At 44.8% G+C, this 18,542-nt stretch overlaps 1 protein-coding gene across 3 annotated transcripts in view; it reads left to right on the forward strand.

The window, feature by feature from the left end:
• MYO5B (myosin VB) overlaps nt 1-18,542 on the forward strand; it is a 286,130-nt gene that overhangs the window by 147,410 nt on the left and 120,178 nt on the right. For all 3 annotated transcript variants that reach the window (XM_081149483.1, XM_081149482.1, XM_081149484.1), the window contains exon 5: nt 12,434-12,590. In XM_081149483.1, the coding sequence (XP_081005609.1) occupies nt 12,434-12,590 (157 nt within the window). The remainder of the gene's footprint in view (nt 1-12,433; nt 12,591-18,542) is intronic.

Raw genomic sequence — 18,542 nt, forward strand, 5'->3', positions numbered from 1 at the left:
CACCATTGTGCTATGATACTGTTACAGTGGCAACCACCTCATCTCAGAAGCAGCAGGCGGTGCAGTGATCAAGGGTCTGAGTCTCACGCAGCCGTGACTACCCGTGTGACCTTCGACAAGTCACATAAGCTCTCTGTGCCTGTTTCCTCATCTGTAATATGGGAATTCCAATAGGACCTTATTCCTAGGAATGCTCTATGAGTCAATTATTTGATCCATGGACAATGCCTGGCACGTGGAAGGTGCCCTGTGAGTTAGCTCTTATAATTTTTGTAAAGCATTCCGTGATGGACTGTATTAATCCAATTCAAACAGTATCTTCACATTAACATTTTAAAGATTTCAAATGTTTCTTCAGACAGATTTTTATGAGTTCTATAGCGTATGAAGAATGAGCAATCGAAGTAGTTGAGATCTTTCTCAACGTATCTTTGTTTTTAAATTAAGACAATATTTTGGAGCGGTTTTAGGTTTACAGCAAGATTGGGGGAAGGTAGAGAGTTCTCACATACTCCTGCCCCCTGCGTATATGGCCCCCCTCATTATCCACGTCCCCTGCCAGAGCAGTACGTTTGCTACAATTGATGAACCTGCATTAACACATCACGATCACCCGAAGTCCATAGTTTACCTTAGGGTTTATGCGTGGTGGTGTACATTCTTTGGGTTTGGATGCATGTAATTATACATTTGTATAACACGTAATGGCACGTGTCCATCATTATGGTATCGGGCCGAGGATTTTCACGGCCCTAAAGGTCCCCTGTGCTCCATGTCTTCATCCCGCCCCACCGCCTCAACCCCTGGCAACCACTGATCTTTTCACTGTCTCCGGACTTCTGCATTTCCCAGATGCCATGTAGTTGGCATCGCACAGGACGTAGCCTTTTCAGATTGCCTCTTTCTCTTAGGAATGTGCATTTAAGGTTCCCCCGTCTTTTTTCATAGCTTGCTAGGTCACTTCTTTTTAGGGCTGAATAATATTCCATTGTCTGGATGTCCCGCCGTTTATCCATTCTCCTACTCAAGGACATCTTGATTGCTTCCAAGTAATTGTGAGTAAAGCTGCTCTAAACACCCATGCGCAGATTGTTGTGTGGACATAAGTTTTCAGTCAACACAGCTTTAAAAAGAAGCAGCAAATGCGAAGGTCTTTACAGCATGAGGAAGGTAGACTAAAGGGGCATATGTATCATCGGGCAAAAGTGTATGGTGGCTGAAGGAAAAAAACCCGCCCTTAAGGCAGCCCATTGGAACTTATGTGTGAGGTCACATGTAAGAGCTGCCTAAATAGTTGTGCTGAAATCCCCCAAATTGATCCCATGTTAAGGGATGCTTGAATTTCTCAAATTTTCTATAGGCAGTTAATTGAAATTTAACGTTAACTGGCATTTCTAGGAGTCAGGAAAATCATATCCATCTAGTGGCAAGAGGTAATACAGTGTTTGAAATGTTTTATTTGATAAACTTTTGAAGTAACAAAGAGTGCTGTTCGATTTGTCAGAGCACCTCAGAGTTCAGGGATTTCTATTCCATCTTAGCTGCTTTTAAAAACATCACCAAACACATGGGGAATGATGCGATTGGAATTGTTCCTGAATAATATCCTATGTCTCATCTTTTCATGTAAGTTAGAATTTGATAGGCTCAAAGTAAAAGGGATTTTCATTGCTTATAACTTCAAGAAAATTTACAAAGCTACTGTTATGACCCAAGAAAAATGAAAACATATCCACACAAAAACCTGTATGTGAATATATATATCAGCATTATTCATAGTGGCTAAAAAGTGGAAAACAACCCGAATGTCCATCCACTGAAAAATGGATAAACAAAATGTGGTGTATCCACATAATGCAATATTATATGTGGTGTTCAGCCGTAAAAAGAATGAAGTACTGCTCTAGCTGGTTTGGCTCAGCAGTTAGAGCGTCGGCCTTCAGACTGAAGGGTCCCGGGTTCGATTTTGGCCAAGGGCACGTACCTGGGTTGCAGGCTCCATCCGGGAGGCAACCATTCGATGTCTAGCTCACATCAATGTTTCTCTCCCCCTCCCTCTCCCCCTCCCTCCCCCCCCCTGCTCCCCCCCCTTCTCCCTCCCTTCCTCCCTCCCCTTCCATCCTCTCTGAAAAGCAATGGAAAAAATATCCTCGGGTGAGGTTCAAAAAAAAAAAAAAAGAAGTAATGAGACATGCTAACAACATGGATAAACCTTAAGTCTAGAGTGATGAAGCCTAGACACACTGTAGATCAGTGAATGCCTAGGGTTGGGGGGACTGGTGGGCAATGAGAAGTGACTGATCATGGACAGGTATTTGGGGGGGATGATGAAATATTCTAAAACTGATCTTGGTAATGGTTAAACACTCCTTGAATATAACAAAGGCCATTGAATTGCACACTTTAAATGGGCGAATCATATGGTACGTGAATTACATCTCAATGAAGCTGTTACCCCTAAAAAAATAATATCTGCAGCAGCTGTAGTATATGGTGTCAAAGTAACAGGTTCTGCTCATTGTGCTGGGGTTTTTTGTTTGTTTTTGCTGTATTTTTACCTGAAGGAATGTTAAAGTGGTTAGAGTTTAGTACAGTAGACCTCCCTTCTCCATGCGGGTATGTTCCCAGGCCCCGGTGAATGCCTGGAACAGAGGATAGTACTGAACCCTATGTATACTGTTTCTTCCTATACAAACATACCTATGATACAGTTTATTTTATAAATTAGGCACAGTAAGAGGTTAACAATAACTAGTGAAATGGAACAGTTATAACAACAGGCTGTAACAAGTTCTGTGAATTCCGTGTCTCTCTCTCTCTCTGTCAGAATACCTTACTGCACTGTGCTCCCCTTTGTGTGATGATGTGAGACCATACAGTGCCTATGTGATGAGATGGTGAGGGAATGAGACATTAAGTAAAACAAGGGGGACTTGAACACAAGCACCGCCGTACCTCAACAGCTGAGCTGATAACCGAGACAGCTGCTAAGCGACTAACATACAGGTAGCTTATATAGCTGGACAGAGGGACGGTTCACATCCTGGGCGGGGCAGGGCGGGATGGCGTGAGATTGCATCACGCTACTCAGAGTGACGTGCAATTCAAAATTTATGAATTCTTTATTTCTGGAATTTTTCATTTAACATTTTCAGACCCAGGAAAGCAAAACTACAGATAATGGGGGACTACTATAAAACTAAAGGTGTGTATGTTATTCCATCTGAGTTTACGGATCCCTCTGAATTCTATCCATAGACCTGTTGGCGATTTGTGGGCCCCAAGTTAAGAACCCTTGAAGTAGGAGATAGCATGCAAGGGTTTATCTTTCCCAACCCTGGACATTAGGGCGTGTGCGTCGCTGTGCTGCTAACATCCAAAGCTGACCAGTCTACCCTGTTATTTCAGCTGTGTGTATATCAAGGTACATCCAGTTAAGGAGGAAACTGCTCTGATTTTTAGGTGATTTATTGTAAGCCATTAGCTAGAGCTTGGAATTAAATGTAGAGGCTGTTACATCTGCAGTCAGGAGGGATGATTAATAAATTCACAAATTCAAGATTCTGTTTAGCCTCTTAAAGCTAATCTTTGTTTTAAGTTCGCTGCTACGTTGTATTAGGCTAACACCGGCCATGCATAAGTTACAAGGTATTTGAAGTGCTGCAAGTACTTGAACATGTTTGTATAGTGAACTACTGAATTAAACTGTTGAATCTATAGTACTGGTGAAAAAAGTATTGTCGAGGCCCCATCCCCAGAGATTGTGATGCAACCGGTCTGGCGTGAGGTCCTGCAGGGGAAGGTTCATACGCTGCACAGGTGTTTCTAACGTGCAGTCATGTTAGTGAACAACTGACGGTTTTTTGAAGTCAGTGTTGCCAGAGACCATGACTTGCCAGTTGGGATCTGAGTGTCCTAAACTTCACCTCCTCCCGAAATACTGACTGTGCTTTCCCACCTTTGCACAGCCTGAGGTCTCGGCGTGGGCTGGTCTCTGGGAACAGATCATGAAGGGCCTGTCCCACAGGCCACAGTGTCTCATGCGAGTGTGCCACAGGGCCTATGAATGTTTTGGAAATATCTTTCCACCAGCAATGAGGAAAATGAACCGAGTAGGAGATAAAACTGGCACAGGAACACAAAGTATGATGCTGTGGTAGGATGCAGGAGAGAGAGAATGTGGGTCAGGACCTGGGACATGGGTTAGAAAAAGCGCCAAGGCAGCACAGTCGACTGCCTGATACGGAGTAAGGGAAAGAGAGGAGTCAGGGCCATTCCAGGCCCCCCCTCACTGCTGTGGAAGGTGGTGAGCCATGCACGCAGGGAGGCAGATGAAGAGTAGTGGGTGGGGAGCTGGAGAGCTCCGTTCTGGACATGCAGGCTCTGGGGGACCTGAGTGACCTCCACATGCAGTTGTCTGGTGGGCAGCTGTGCATGTGTTTGGCTCTCGGGAGAGATCTGGGTTGGGGAGATATATCTGAGTATGGACAACTTTTAAGTGTGTGTTTTCTTAATTTAAAAAAAAATTTTTAATTACAGTTTACGTTCAATATTTCATATTAGTCAGGTATATAGCACAGTGGTTAGACAATCATATACTTTACATGGTGTTCCCCCCGATATCTTCAGTATTGGGTGGTAGATGAGGTCACTGTAGGGGCAACCCCGAGAAGTGTGAGGAGATGCAGAAATTGACCTTCAGGGATGCCCTAAATTTGAAAGATGGTTGGATGAAGCAATAATCTATAAAAGAAATAGTAAAGACCTTGTGTCTTACTGGTAGCTCGGCAGAGAGACAGTGAGGGGGCGGAGGGGGGAGGATGGGTTTTAGACTAAACTACTCAGATGCACTTGGCTTCAAATGCCAGCTGGACTACTGACCACCGAAAAGTCATGTTTCCTGATTTTACTCAAATGTGTTCTGTCACTGAAAAAGTTCCCAGGACCAAATGCAATAGAGTTTGAAAAGCAATGTTTATTTGGGGCTCCAATATTATAGGTGTATATCACAGTCTATCTCCAGCTATTAACATCAAAAGAAGTCTATAAAGTATAAAATTGTAGAAAATATTCGCCTCTTGCTCACCTGAACCTGAACCTACAGGTCCCTGGGTTCCAAGATATATTTTTGACATTAACAGGTAACTGCAGTTGAGGTGGATTGTATCGCACAGCTCAGCTCTAACCTGGATCTGGAATCACAGGGTTCCAGAGGACGAGGAGTCTCAGGGAGCCTTTCCCAGCCCCTTATTTGCAGAGCCAAGAAGCTGGCGCATACCATTCACTCTGAGCAGCCCCCTAACCAGTTTTCAGCCTCACTCTGCCCCCGTTTATCTGCCAGTGAGAGTGGGCTTGGTGCACCCCTGAGGTTCTTCCCATGATGCTATCCCGCATCTGAGAGGAGCAGCCTCTCGGGAACGCAGGTAAATGGAAGGGCTGGATCCATTGTGCACTACTTGTATCACGCTACACCTCAGTGGTTATAAATAGAACTCAGCACTCCAAGGACCCCCATGAAACTGAAGTGGGAAAATGATACTTGGATATTAAATGCGTTAAGTACTTAGCTCCTACTCTGTCAGAGCTTCAATTTCTTTTTTCCGAGTAGATCCTTAGAACTCTGAACACTAAGTTTCAATTAAGTTGTTTCCAATGACTGTGACAGCCTTCTTGATGGTTTGAGTTCTGGGCTGTGCCTAAGCACATAACGCTTCCCAGTGGAGGGGGTAGGGGGTAAGGGGATGTGGGACATCAGTGTCTGATAGCAAAGGGACTCAGGGATGCCTGTTCACCTCTCTCACACCTGGAACCCTGGACCTGCAGGACCCGTCACCCAGGCGCCCTCCCTCCAGGTGCCCAGGATGTATCCCCTCCTTCCTACCTTGAGGCCTGGCTTTCTTGTTGACAGGATTCATAGAATCTCTTGCTTGGAGCTTTCTGGCCCAGGCCCTTCTCACAGCAGAAATGTTCTCTGGTGCCCCCCCTCCCCACCTTGGGAGGAAGGTTTTAACTTTAGATTCATTGTGATTGTGTGGTTCTGTTTCCCCAATGTGCCTCACCATAATTTTGTGCATCCCTCTCACCTAACTCAACCTCCACCCTAACCTATCTCTGTCCCCCTGCCTTACACTTTCCCCCTACAGAACCCAGTTTTGTTCCCCCAATCTTATCTGCCCTCCATCTGACTTGACCTAACTTCCCCCACTCTAATAGGGTTTTGATATCATTTTTTATTAACATAATTCTGTCTTTGTATCTTTTTTCTTATTCGACTTTTTAAAGACAGTGTCAAACCACTATAGTATTTCTTTAGCATTGCATCTAAGATTCATTTTAATGATATTTGCCTAACCTGTCTCCCAATTATTAACTCTGTCCATGGTACTGACACAAATATTTTGGTTGAACAAATTCTTAATTTAAAAATCCTTTGTATCCCCCATTCTCTAGCATAGTTAAAAACACACACACAACCATAGTAGGTGATCTGTGTTGTGATGATGGTGTTGAAAATATAATTAGAGACTAGACAGACATAGACAGGCAAGAAGCAGTAGATTGATGATCCCATTAGTGAACAGAATGTATTCCACTGACACACCCAAATTTTTGGATGATTTCTCACTCTCGGAGGAAACAATGGAGGGACTTACTGGTGTGTTCAGAGACAGGGCATCCTTCCTACTGTGTCTTAGCCAGACTTCCCCTCCTTCTTGCTTGGAGACTGCGGTCTGTTTCAGGGGCTTTAGTGTAAATGGTTCCCCCTCTCTGTCCTCTCTCAGGAATGCCCAATTTAGGGAAATAGATTGTGCCTGTCTGAGGCGTGGGAACCCTGCACTCAGGCCCCTTCTCATGGGTGAGTGCCAGAGACTGGCATGGGACAGAGACCACCAAGTTTGGTTTGTGGACAGTAAATCGCACACGTTTAGGGGGCACCAGACTCTGGGTTCAGCCTGTAATGGGCTGTCCTCTTGACACACTCCAGGCGCTGGCCTGCCCATCCAAGCCCCTGCGTCTGAGATGGACCATCATGGGTTCTAGTGGGGGAAACAAGGGTGTAAGGCATACTAGTAAGTAGACAAGTAAAGCATTAGTTAGTTGCATAGTGAATGCTAGGAAAGTAGAGTGGTCAGGAGAGGGCTTCTGAAGCGACGTTTCAGCTGAGGAGGTGAGGGGGTGAGGGGTAGCCAGCCAGTGCTGAGGACACCCGATTCATATCTTATACCGAGGCTAGATTTGTTAGGGGAGTTCATTAAGGGATGCTTTATTGTATAGGAAAGGGTGTAAGCATAAGAACTGTCACAGCACAGCCCAGAGATGGAAGCCTGTGTTCGAGCGTGGGCTCGGTGTCGCCCCAGCCGAGCACACTGAGCGTATCACCTGGCCTTTCCAAACTGCCGTTTTGGCTTCTTTAAATTGGGAGGACTTACGAATCCTAAGCAAGGGATACATGGCTAAGAATTTTGTACACCATTCGAGCATGATGTAAATAGGTGATTAATTACATTGAAAAGTAGTGATCCATTAGCCTGCCCTAGGGCAGAAGATGATTGAGTACCAGGAATTAAAGAGTTGTGAGATCAAAGAAGACCAGTTTGAGTTGCGCTAACTTCAGGCACCATAAAGTAGGAAGGAATAAAGAATGAAGCCCTGGCCCTGGCCGGGTAGCTCAGTTGGTTAGAGCGTTGTCCCGATACACCAAGGTTGCAGGTTCAATCCCTGGTCAGGGCACATACAAGAATCAACCAGTGGATGCATACATACGCGGAACAACAAATCTCTCTCTCTCTTTCTTCCTTCCCCTCTCTCTAAAATAAATAAGTAAAATTAAAAATAAAAAGAACAAAGCCCTATGTGGCTTGAGCATCGTGACACGGGATAAAGCTGGAAAGAGAGATGCTGGCTCCCACAGGGCCTTGAACACAGCGGAGCATGGTGTTAGAGGGCAGAGGGTGCCGTTGGAAGGGGTGAGGCAGGGGAGAGGTGTGATCCAATATTCACAAACAGAAGGTCACAGAGGGAGGTTGTGTTACAGGAGGGTGAGAGTCAGGGCAGGAAGCTGCTGTTGTAATGTGTGTCAGAGATGACGGTGGCCGGGGCTGAGAGGATACAGAGAAGAGAGCGGACTGTATCAGGAGATGAATTCAATAGGACGTGCTGACGTGGGCTTGAGGAAGGGGAGGAATCCACAGCGCCTCCTAGGTTTCTGGCTGGAGTTGGTGAATGGAGCTGGTGCTACTTACATGGAGAAGGTGTGGATGGGGGTGATGGGAAGGGGTGGAGAAACTTTGGTGCCAGGAGCCCGGGGGATTCAAGGCTAAACCGAGTACCTGCTCTCCCTGAGCTCTTAGTTCGGTGACTAGTGTGTGGATGGACTGTAGCTGTTAGAATGCAGGTGCCAGGTGGTAGGACAGAGGTGCCACAGGTGTCTGAGAGTGGAGCTCCTGGCCTCGCCCAAGTCACAGCCAAGATGGTTGTTCTGAAGCTCTTCCCAGGCTCCCCTTAGTCTTAGGGAGTGGTGTCTCCCTGAGGTTTCTGTATACGTGTCGCCGATTGGGAGCCTGCGGTGACAGATTATTCTCTGCAGGAAACCCAAACAAGATAACACTTCAGTGAGGTTTCTCAAAACAAAAGTCCCAGCAGCACGTGTCTGGCTGATGAGCATGGCTCTCCTTGGGTGGGGTGACCTCAGGTGCCTTGACAGCCGTCTGCTCCACTCCTCTCCCCAGGCCTCCCACCCGGAACGGGGAGGGGAGGTTGGTTGACTTTGCTGAGGGAGCTTAAAATGCTACTGTGGTGTGCTGGGAGATTTTTGCCAGGAGTAGGCTGTCTAGCGCAATTAGATCCTGACTCTCAGGTGTCAAAGATGGGGATGCAATATGGACCAATCCTTAGATTAAAAGACCAATGTTCTTTTCACAGCACCACAGTTTGGCCCCACCTGTTAAGGGCTTTAGTGTTAGGGGTATGCATTGTAGAGTGTTTCAAATGCTCGACTATGGAGTTGGGACTTGATTTAATAAGCAGTGAGTACTTAACATTTTTTGAGCTGTGCTTCAGACATTTAATCTGGGAGGACTGTTAAGATAAATGAGAGACCTGGGTACCTAAGTCAACTTGACCACTTAAAGGAATATGAGCATCGCCCTGGCCAGTGTGGTTCAGTTGGTTGGGTGTCCTCTCGCGCACCAAAAGGTTGCTGGTTTTATTGCTGATTCTGTTCCCAGTCAGGGCACATGCCTGGGTTTTGGGTTTGATCCCTGGTAGGGGGAGTGCAAGAGACAGTCAGTCGATTGTTCTGCTCTCACATTGATGTTTCTCTCTCTCCCCCTCTCCCTTCCTCTCTCTCTAAAAATCAATAAAAAAAATATTTTTTAAAGAAAAGAATATGAGCATAGTTGGGGATCAAAGTCATAAGAGACTGGGCTGAGATAACCTGAAGGTCAGATAAGTTGATGACTTTGTCCAAAGTCAAGATAGCTAATCAGCCGTGCAACTGAGGTTCCAGTTCAAGTTTGTTTTTAATGCCCATATTCTGGTGTCCAGTTTTCTAATGGAGTGGAAAGCAAAGCTGATGTATGCAGACCAAGGTCACAGTGCTATGGCTCATCATCTCTTAAGGCCACTTTATGGGCTGTTAGGAAATAGTGTGTCTGTACCTCACATGCACCTGGCCGCGTGATGGACCAGGAATGGGAGTGGGTAGTAGGTGCAGAAATACAATGGAACTAAGTAAAAATATCAGTTTTTAAAAATATTTTAAATTGGTCTAAGTTATAGAAGTTGTTAAAAGGTACTTGTTGGTCTAAGAAGAGGTGAATTTACCTAACTTCAGCCTGCACGTCAGCATTAATGTTCATCAAATTAGGCAGCAGTTAGTACTAATGGCCGTCGCTCGGCTCCCTCATGCCCAAAGCCTCGAATGTAAAGGTTTGTAAAACTTGAGGATATTTATAAGCCGTGGTAATATCTTGGCCATGTATATGCGTTTTCGTTAGCACAACAGAATTTGCCTCTTCATTCTGCCAGTTTTTTTTCTTTTTCTGCCCTAATCCTGCTTTTGAGTTCCTGACACTTTTTTGGCCACTTACCCCAGAATCGCCTGCTTGCTCCTCTCACTTCTCTGCCTGTCGTGTGAGTCACTCTCTTTTCCTGAGCCAGCGCATGACCTCCCAGTCATTCCCCAGGGATGCACGGGGCACTTTCCCTCTTGACACTGCAAGTGAAAAAGTGACAGGTGTCATCAGTCTATGCCTTCTAATTAGTGCCAAATGTAATATGTTACCTGGGTCTCATCAAAGCCCAGTTTCCTGTGTGTGCTCTTGCCACTGGGCTCTGGCAGCATTCGCTCCCCCACCCCACCCTCATCTGATTCATTCTCTCCTGGCATCACATGTTGTTCCCAAGGATTCTTCTTCAGTTTTTTGGACAATATATACCCCTCCCTTCCATGTGTCTCTCTGCTGAGGACTCAGGCTCAGACACAAGCTGTGCTCATCCATTTATGTTAGGCTAAACATACAGACTTTAAGCAAAACACCAAATTTTGGGGTGTGACTTCTGAGGTCCAGTTCTCCTTATTGCAGATATAGGGAGTCTTAAAGTCAAACACGAGTCTGTTTCAGAGGTCTCACGCTGAGCTTGTAGACCCCTGGTTGCCTGGGATGGTTGTGCTTCTGCTCAGTTCTCTAAGGAATTGATTATGCAGGTATTGAGAGGAGAGATGGCACTTGTCATGGTCCCCAGGGTCCAGTGGATGTCATATAGAATTAAAATAACAAATGAGAATGGGAAATACAAGCTTCCATGGGCTTCTTTAGAGGCCACCTTTCAATGCAAAGATTTCACAGAAACGAGAGAAGAAATAGACACTGATGACAACAGCAATGTCCTTGAACTGCAGGAGCTCTAAGAAAGCTCCTTCTGATTCTCCAAATACTAGGTCTCAGGTTCTATATACATTTTCAAGTGGTTGTATAGCCAATTTGAAAGATCTACTTTTTTTTTCTTCCCATTTTCATCTGTTCAACAGTGCCTACCACTCACCTCTATTCATGCAGTTCCCTCCCCAGTTGATGGTTTGTGTGAGTGCAGAGCACACAGCTCTCTGATGACCTTGAAGGGTAGCTGAAGGTTAAGATTTCTTCAGCCCAGCTGGCACACCTGCGTCGACCTGGTGCTCCCAGCCCCAGCTCAGTTCCTTTCTGTCTTTTTCTTCATCTCTAGTTAACATTAAAGTCATCGCTCCCCTTTCCCAGCTTCTTGGCTATTGGCCCAGCTCAGAAGCGGGAACCAACATTCATTCCCCTGTGCAGATAAACTACACCTTACCTGTGTTGGCAGTTAGCAAGGTGAGGCAGGCAGCCGTGGTGGCCTCTCTGTTCATTCTTCTACAACCTGCTCTGCCCAGGGAGCCTCCAGGGCTGCTTTAAGAGTATCGGGCATATGCCAGGAGACCTGCGTTCTCAGCCTCCCTTCACACTTCTTAGGTTCCTCATCTGGAAAAGGGGGAGTTGGTTGATCCCTAAGTTGCTTCTAGTCCAGCTATATAAATTGAGTATATATTTTGTGCCAAGCACTGGAGATTGAAAACAAAGTGCCCTGCCTCCTAGCAGTGCATATGTGAACTGGAGGTAGATGGCCGAGTATAGCCCTTACAAGCAATTCATCTCCCAAACCCGCAGCCCAAACATTTGTTCTCAACCTGCTTGAACATCCACTTTCCTTGAAGACCTCATAGGCTGCTCTTTCCATTACTCATCTGTCTTCTTACTCTGTTTTAAAAGGATAAATATAGATGCATTTTTATCTGGTATAGAGTATCTTCTTTCTACCTCCCATTTAGTCAGACTGAAATCCCTCTTATTGCAACTGATAGCTGTTTTATCTCATGTCTGGGAAACTTGAAGCAAGACCAGACTGATGGTTAATGGCTGCCCTTTGTGATTCATGTGTATGAACAGAAATGGTCCAAACCGTCTGCTGGCACATGGGGCTCAAATACAAGAGAAGAAAAGTTCTTGAAAAAATTCTAACTTACACAGTGGCACAAGGTGGACATGTTATAGAAACAAGGGTGAGAATTTATATCTGTAATTCCCAGGAGATTTATGTACATAATAATGCTCTAAGGGGTGTTGCATCCAGAGAGAACTTGTCAGAGTGACCAGCCGGCTGCATCTCCTTCCTGGGGGTCAGGAAGGAGGGTGTGTGCCATTTGTAAGCCCTTTTCAGAACTCCTTTCTTTCTCCCATTTTTCAGATCTCGTGCAAGCTTGTGAGGGAGGGAGGAACACTTTTACCCTGTCTGTTACATGTATCCTGAAGGAAAGAGAGATGCTCCTGGTCAGGCTCAGGTCCTTGTCAACAGACTCCCTGGCAGGCAGCAGAGCCTTTCCATGGCCAGCGACTGACCAGAGCTTTTTCTCTTCCAGAGACGAGAAGAACCAGTCCATCATAGTCAGCGGGGAGTCTGGAGCCGGCAAGACCGTGTCAGCCAAATATGCCATGCGCTATTTCGCCACAGTTGGTGGCTCGGCCAGTGACACCAACATCGAAGAGAAGGTCCTGGCGTCCAGTCCCATCATGGAGGTAAAGCCCTTGCCCTTCCTGGTTGGAGTCCCTTCCTTGGAAGCGCCTCACGTGGTCACAGTCACGTCTTTGACCGAGAGCCCATTGTCCGCTGTTGAGGAAAAAATTACAAAGATGCCCCTGGGGCCACAGATTTGGGAATAATCTAACCTGGTAGCATCCTTCAGATACCCAGTATTGAGTAGAATGTCCTCTTCATGTTTTCCTTGTCACTTGACTCTCCTGAATGCTGTAGAGACAGTCCTTCCCCATCTACCACCCCGTCTGCTGCCATCGTAGGTCAGCAAATCAGTGGTCCACCAAAACCATTCAATGCTTAGAGGCCACTGAACCAGGAGAATAGTTCTCATGGGGGTGGGGAAGCCTGGCTAGAAGATGCCTTTTTCCCCCCTAAAAATATCTAGACATTTTATCCTTTGGGGGGAAGGTAAAGCCAAAAGCTATGCAATAACAGAATCTATTGAGGATCCTCAGGAAGCAGTCACCTGTGATGCAATGAACTGGCCAGGACACATCCTGTCTATATCTTCACACCCTCTCCATCACCACCTGGGCCAGGTGGGCTCCAAGCACTCGGTGCCAGGGCAGGGCCAGAGATTTCCTAAAACTTGGACCTTGCTCTATATAACTAATCATGATTTAGGGTCAGAACTCTATTTCTCTTTTTTCCTTTTGCTCTATAAAAACTTAATCCTGATGGAGAAGCACTAAATGGCCACACGGTTCCTGGGCCAGCTTTGATTTCCTGCCTTTGACTCTGAGGCTCTTCGTGAATGTCTGGGTTACAGTCCGGTAGGAGCCCACCCTCTGCCAGCCCTTTGTTTTTGTAAGAAGGAAATCTGTTGAGGCCAAAAGCTGCCAAGATAACATCATATTTCTCTGCAGTGCCTTGAGCCCCATTGATTAGTTCACAAGTCACTAAGGGGCTTGCTCTTTCAGATTATTTTGGAGCTGAGGGAGCAAACACCTGCCTGGACCTTCCCAGGTATCCTCTCTCTCCTTCCTTTACTACATGCAGGAGTAAATTCTGAATCTTAGTTCATAAGAGCTCATAGATTATCCAGGCAAAATCTCCTGCCAACAGAGTAGTATTGTCTGGAGAACTTCATTGTCTACTGAGTAATAAGACACAACGGATTCAGTAAGAATGTGACCACAGCTGCTTTCTATATCTGTTCTTATATGAATTGGGAAATCTTAATTGTTACTTAATACAATTGAAGGCAGTTTTGCAAACAGATAAAAACAAAAAGAAAACTTTTTATTCTATTACAATGGTCCTTATACTTGCCCATGCACCAGAATCGCCTGAAGGGCTTGTTAAAGCAGATTACTGGGCCCCACACCCAGAATTTTTGATTCAGAAGATCTGGGGAGGGGCTCAAGAATCTGCATTTCTCACAAGTTCCTGGGTGATGCTGATGCTGCTGGTCTGGGTACCACACTTTCAGAACCACTGGCCTATTGAAAAGGTAGGAAAGGCTCACTGGAAAATAGGCCAGCATGAAGGAAAATAATCCCCCCCAGTCCTGCAGGTTGCTAATATTCATTCAACATTCTGCTGTGTTTCCTTCCAGCTTTTTCACTGAATATTGTAGTATAAGCCTTGTCCCCATATCATTAAGCTTTTTATGAAATGTCTTACTGGCTGCAAACATGTTACTATTTGGTTTTACCATATTTGTTTAACTCCCTATTATCAGGCATTTAGTTGGTAGCCCATTTGCGTTCAGCATATATTCTAAGCTCTGAGGTGGGGACCTGGCCATGGCCCCAATTCCGAAAGTGATCATAGACATGGCCTGGGCCTCTGCTGGACCATTTACTGTACCTAAGCTGAGGCAGCTAAGACAACACCATTAGCATCATGTTTTAGCTCCAGTGGGAGTGAAACCAGGCTTTCAGCTTCTCCTTTGCCTAGTGTTTCAAAATTCAGTTCATCTTTAGGCAGCAAGAGTTCAAAGACACAGAGTGCCTCCTCTTTTGGAAATAGAGTAAGTGGTTACTCCGCACAAAACAGAGAAGGGAAGAAGCCTGTTTGATCTCTGGTGGCTGAACAAAGTGAATTATCAGTCAAGATGAGAATTTAATGAAGGCAGATCGTTATTAAACATGTGCAAGACTCAGGGTGAATGATTTTTTTTAAAAAAATTATTGTTTTATTGTGATAAAACATATATAAAATTTACCATTTTAAGTATACAGTTGAATGGCAGTAACTACATTCACAGGGTTGTGAACCATCACCATTGTCCATTTCCAGGACTTTTTCATGATCCCAAACAGAAACTTGGTATCCATTGAGCACACACTCCCCACTCTGCCTTCCTTCCACCCTGGACAACCACCATTCTACCTTCCTTCTCTATGAATGTGCTTCTTCTAGGAGCCCCATGTAAGTGGAATCAGAGAATATTTCTCCTTTGGGGCCTGGCTTATTTCACTTAGCATGCTTTCAAAGTTGACTCATGTTGTAGAATATATGCTTTTTATGGCTGGGTAATATTTTATTGTGTGGATATACCATATTTTGTTTGTTCACTCCTCTGCTTATGGACACTTGGGTGGTTTCCACTTTTTTTTGGCTACTGTGGATAATGTTGCTGTGACTGTTGGCATGGAAGTATCTGTTTGATCTTGCTTCAGTGGTCTGAAATTATCTCATGTTTTCACTATCCATTACAGCCTGAGCAGGCTGGTGCACTGCTGGGGAGGCAGGGTGTTTTGGGATGGGGGAAATGTGAGAGCAACATGCACACCCCAAATACACAAGATGTGGTCCAGTTGCTAAGGTCTAAAGGAGGAAGAAGAGTGTGTACATGAACCAGCCTAATCTCATATGATGTCATGTAAATAAATGCTACAATAGTTTGGGCTCAAACATTAAAGTTCCACCTTGTACAGTAGGTACTTGGGAAACTATGTAAGTCCCGAGGGTTCATTCTGTCACATGTAGAATTTTGTCATCCTAGAGACTGTCTCTTGAGCTGTTATTAAGTGTTATATTAGGGAGAAATCTTGGATATGAACATGGGCAGGAAGACTAGTAGCCGGGAAGAACTCTGGGTGCTGTTAGAGTGTTTCCAAGCAGAGAAAGAGAGCCTTTTGTACTTGCAAAACCCAACTTTTCACAAGTCTAGAGTTTAGCTGGGTCCTTGTGTGCAGGAAGCCCAGTTGGCTTTGTGGCTCCCCAGAGGGTCATGGCCAAGCCCGGCCTGTCTTAATCAGAGGACAGCCGACTACTGATTGCTCTACCCCTGTGCTGGGGAAGGAGGGCTCCTCCCCATGAAGCAGTCAGTTATGGTCATATCATCTCATTATTTCCACAGCCCAGCAACTGCAGACGCCTCCTGGGAAGACCAGGAGATGAGGGCGGTCTGAGGAGGCGGAATTCCCAGTGGGCTGCACTAAGTGGCAGTTGTTCGAATTAAAAGTGACTTGAGGATGGATTGGGCTGATTTATTGTCAGTGCCAGAGCTCTCTGACCCCATTCTGTGTAAAAGCTTGTCAGCATCCGGGAGTGACTTGTTCACAAGTCGGCACTGATTAAAAGGACATTGGTAATCAAGAGACTGTTAGCCCTGGCAGTTTTTCTCACTGGTTAGAGCATCAGCCTGAGCACCCAAGGGTAGTGGATTTGATTTTGGTCAAGGGCATGTGCCTGGGTTGCAGGTTCGATACCTGGCCCTGGTCAGGCTGCATGTGGGAGGCAGCCAATCGACGTGTCTCTCTCACATCAAGGTCTCTGTCTCCCTCCCTCCCTCCCTCCCTCTTTCCCTTCCACTCTCTCTAAAAATCTATGGAAAAATATGCTCAGGTGAGGATTAACAACAACAACAACAACAAAGAGACTGTTAGAGCAGGGACAGAACCCAAGTTCAGGCCAAAGGGTCCCGTGGCTTCTTGAGGGGACTGGAGTCTGCTGAGATACAACTGTGGGAGCCACAGAGACCCCCCCATCCTGGAAGAAAGAAAGGAGGCTAGGGTTTCAGTTGGGAAAATGGGTAGAAACTAAGATCAGTTACTATGTAATTTTCAGGACTTGAGTTTTTTGGTTTTTTTAAGATAAAGAAACAAGAAAGCCTACAACTACTAACCTATATAAGAATCTGCCCCCAACATACCCTACTGATCCCATCTCCTCTTGGTTTCTCTCATGTTTCAACAGACTCCGGCTCCTCCACGCTTGTCCATTCTCTCACGTGCCCCTGCCCCTTTGCCCATGCTATGTTCAGAAATAGAATCCCTTCTCCTTCCCTACTGGTAACAGTCTGTCACCCTTTACGATCCACTTCATTTTACACTTAAGGCCATTTTCATTTTGCTGGACATGGCTAATTGCTCCTTCTTTCTGTTTCCACACTCCGTGGTATGTACCTGGTTATTATATAATCTTAATTACATTGAAATTACTTGTTTCGGTCCATTTTTATTTTACTACATATTTGTGCATGCATAACCCACAAAGATGTTTGTTCTCTTATATCATCCATAAATGGCGTCACATTCTAGCAAACATCTTGGAACCTGCTTCCCACTCAACACTTTTTTATTTATCCATGAATCACGCCTAGTTTACTTAGTTGGACGGCTTTATGGTTCCGTTGTATGGATATAGAACATTTATTTTATTTATCTCTCCCCCCTATTGATAGACATTTAGATCATCTTTTTTTTAATTGTCAAATACAATTTGCATTGAACAGTGTTGTACATACTTACTTGTACAAGTATCTGAGTTTCTCTAGGTAATACCTAGAAGTAGAGGTGATGAGTTGTTAGGTCTATGTATGTTCAGTTTTACTAGACATGCCCCATTATTCTTCAGGTAAATTGTTCCAGTTTACCTTTGAACCAGCAGTGTACGAGAGTTTCTTTTTCCTTACAGCCTCAGCATCATTTCACAGTATCAAAGTTCTTGGTTACTGCCACTCTGGATTGTCATTTTAACCTATCATTTAGCCTCTGATGACTGCCAAGCGTTGTGTATCTTTTTTTTTTTTTTTTTTGATGTTTATCAGTCATCTGAGTTTCTTCTGTAAATTTCCTGTGGATATCATTTTCAAGATTTTAACTACTTGCATCATATCTGCCTCTTTTGTTGAACTATGGACTCAAGAATGTCAAAGCTTGGGTTTTTATCAACCGTAACAATTGGACTTGCTTCCTGCATGCTTCAAAATGTTTCCTACGTCAGTAACCAGAAAAATCTAACAAGGGTTTAAAAGCTAAAGAACTACGTGCAAGGTCTTCACTCAGACAGAAATTGGAAGTTCTTCGTACCCAGGGTGGAGTTTATGGGTTTGGTAGTAATAACACAACCCCTTCCCTTTGTGGATACCATTTTATACTTTGGAAGTACTTGTCCATCTATCCTATCACTTCTTAAGGCAACCTCTCAAGTGAGGCAAAGGGGCCGTATCTTTCAGCAGCGATCTTCAGGTGTTGGGGAAAGCTTTCCCTAAGCTGCCAGAGAGAGTGATCTCAGGCATGGTCAAGGCTCTTGTCACCACTTGACAAATTCCAAAACTTGAATTTTTTAAAATTTTGGAATTGAGACATTGATTGAAACTAGATTGTCCTCTAGAATTTTCCACAAACTGGCCTTTGCTGATTGCATCCTCATGATATTGTTAACGTGTTCCTTTGTCCCCTGTATGTCTTGCAAAAGGGTGGTAACATTTAGAGGCTGGATTAGATTCAGGTTTGATATTTAAAAAAGAAAAACAAGAATCCTTTGTTGGCAGTGTTATATGCTCCCATCGAGAGAGACAGAATATCCAGCTGTCCTTTTGTGATGTCAGGTCTCATTGATTATGCCTAAGCCTGTTAGTTAATTGGGAGTTCTCTCTTTCCTCCAGTGCTTATTAGCAGAAATGAGTCTAGGAGGAGAAACGTCTCATCACCTAAGTTACCTTGCTAGAGTTTACACTGGAAAATAGGGTAGATGTT

This window comes from Miniopterus schreibersii, assembly GCF_964146895.1.
Source record: "Miniopterus schreibersii genome assembly, chromosome: 10".
Taxonomy (NCBI): domain Eukaryota; kingdom Metazoa; phylum Chordata; class Mammalia; order Chiroptera; family Miniopteridae; genus Miniopterus; species Miniopterus schreibersii.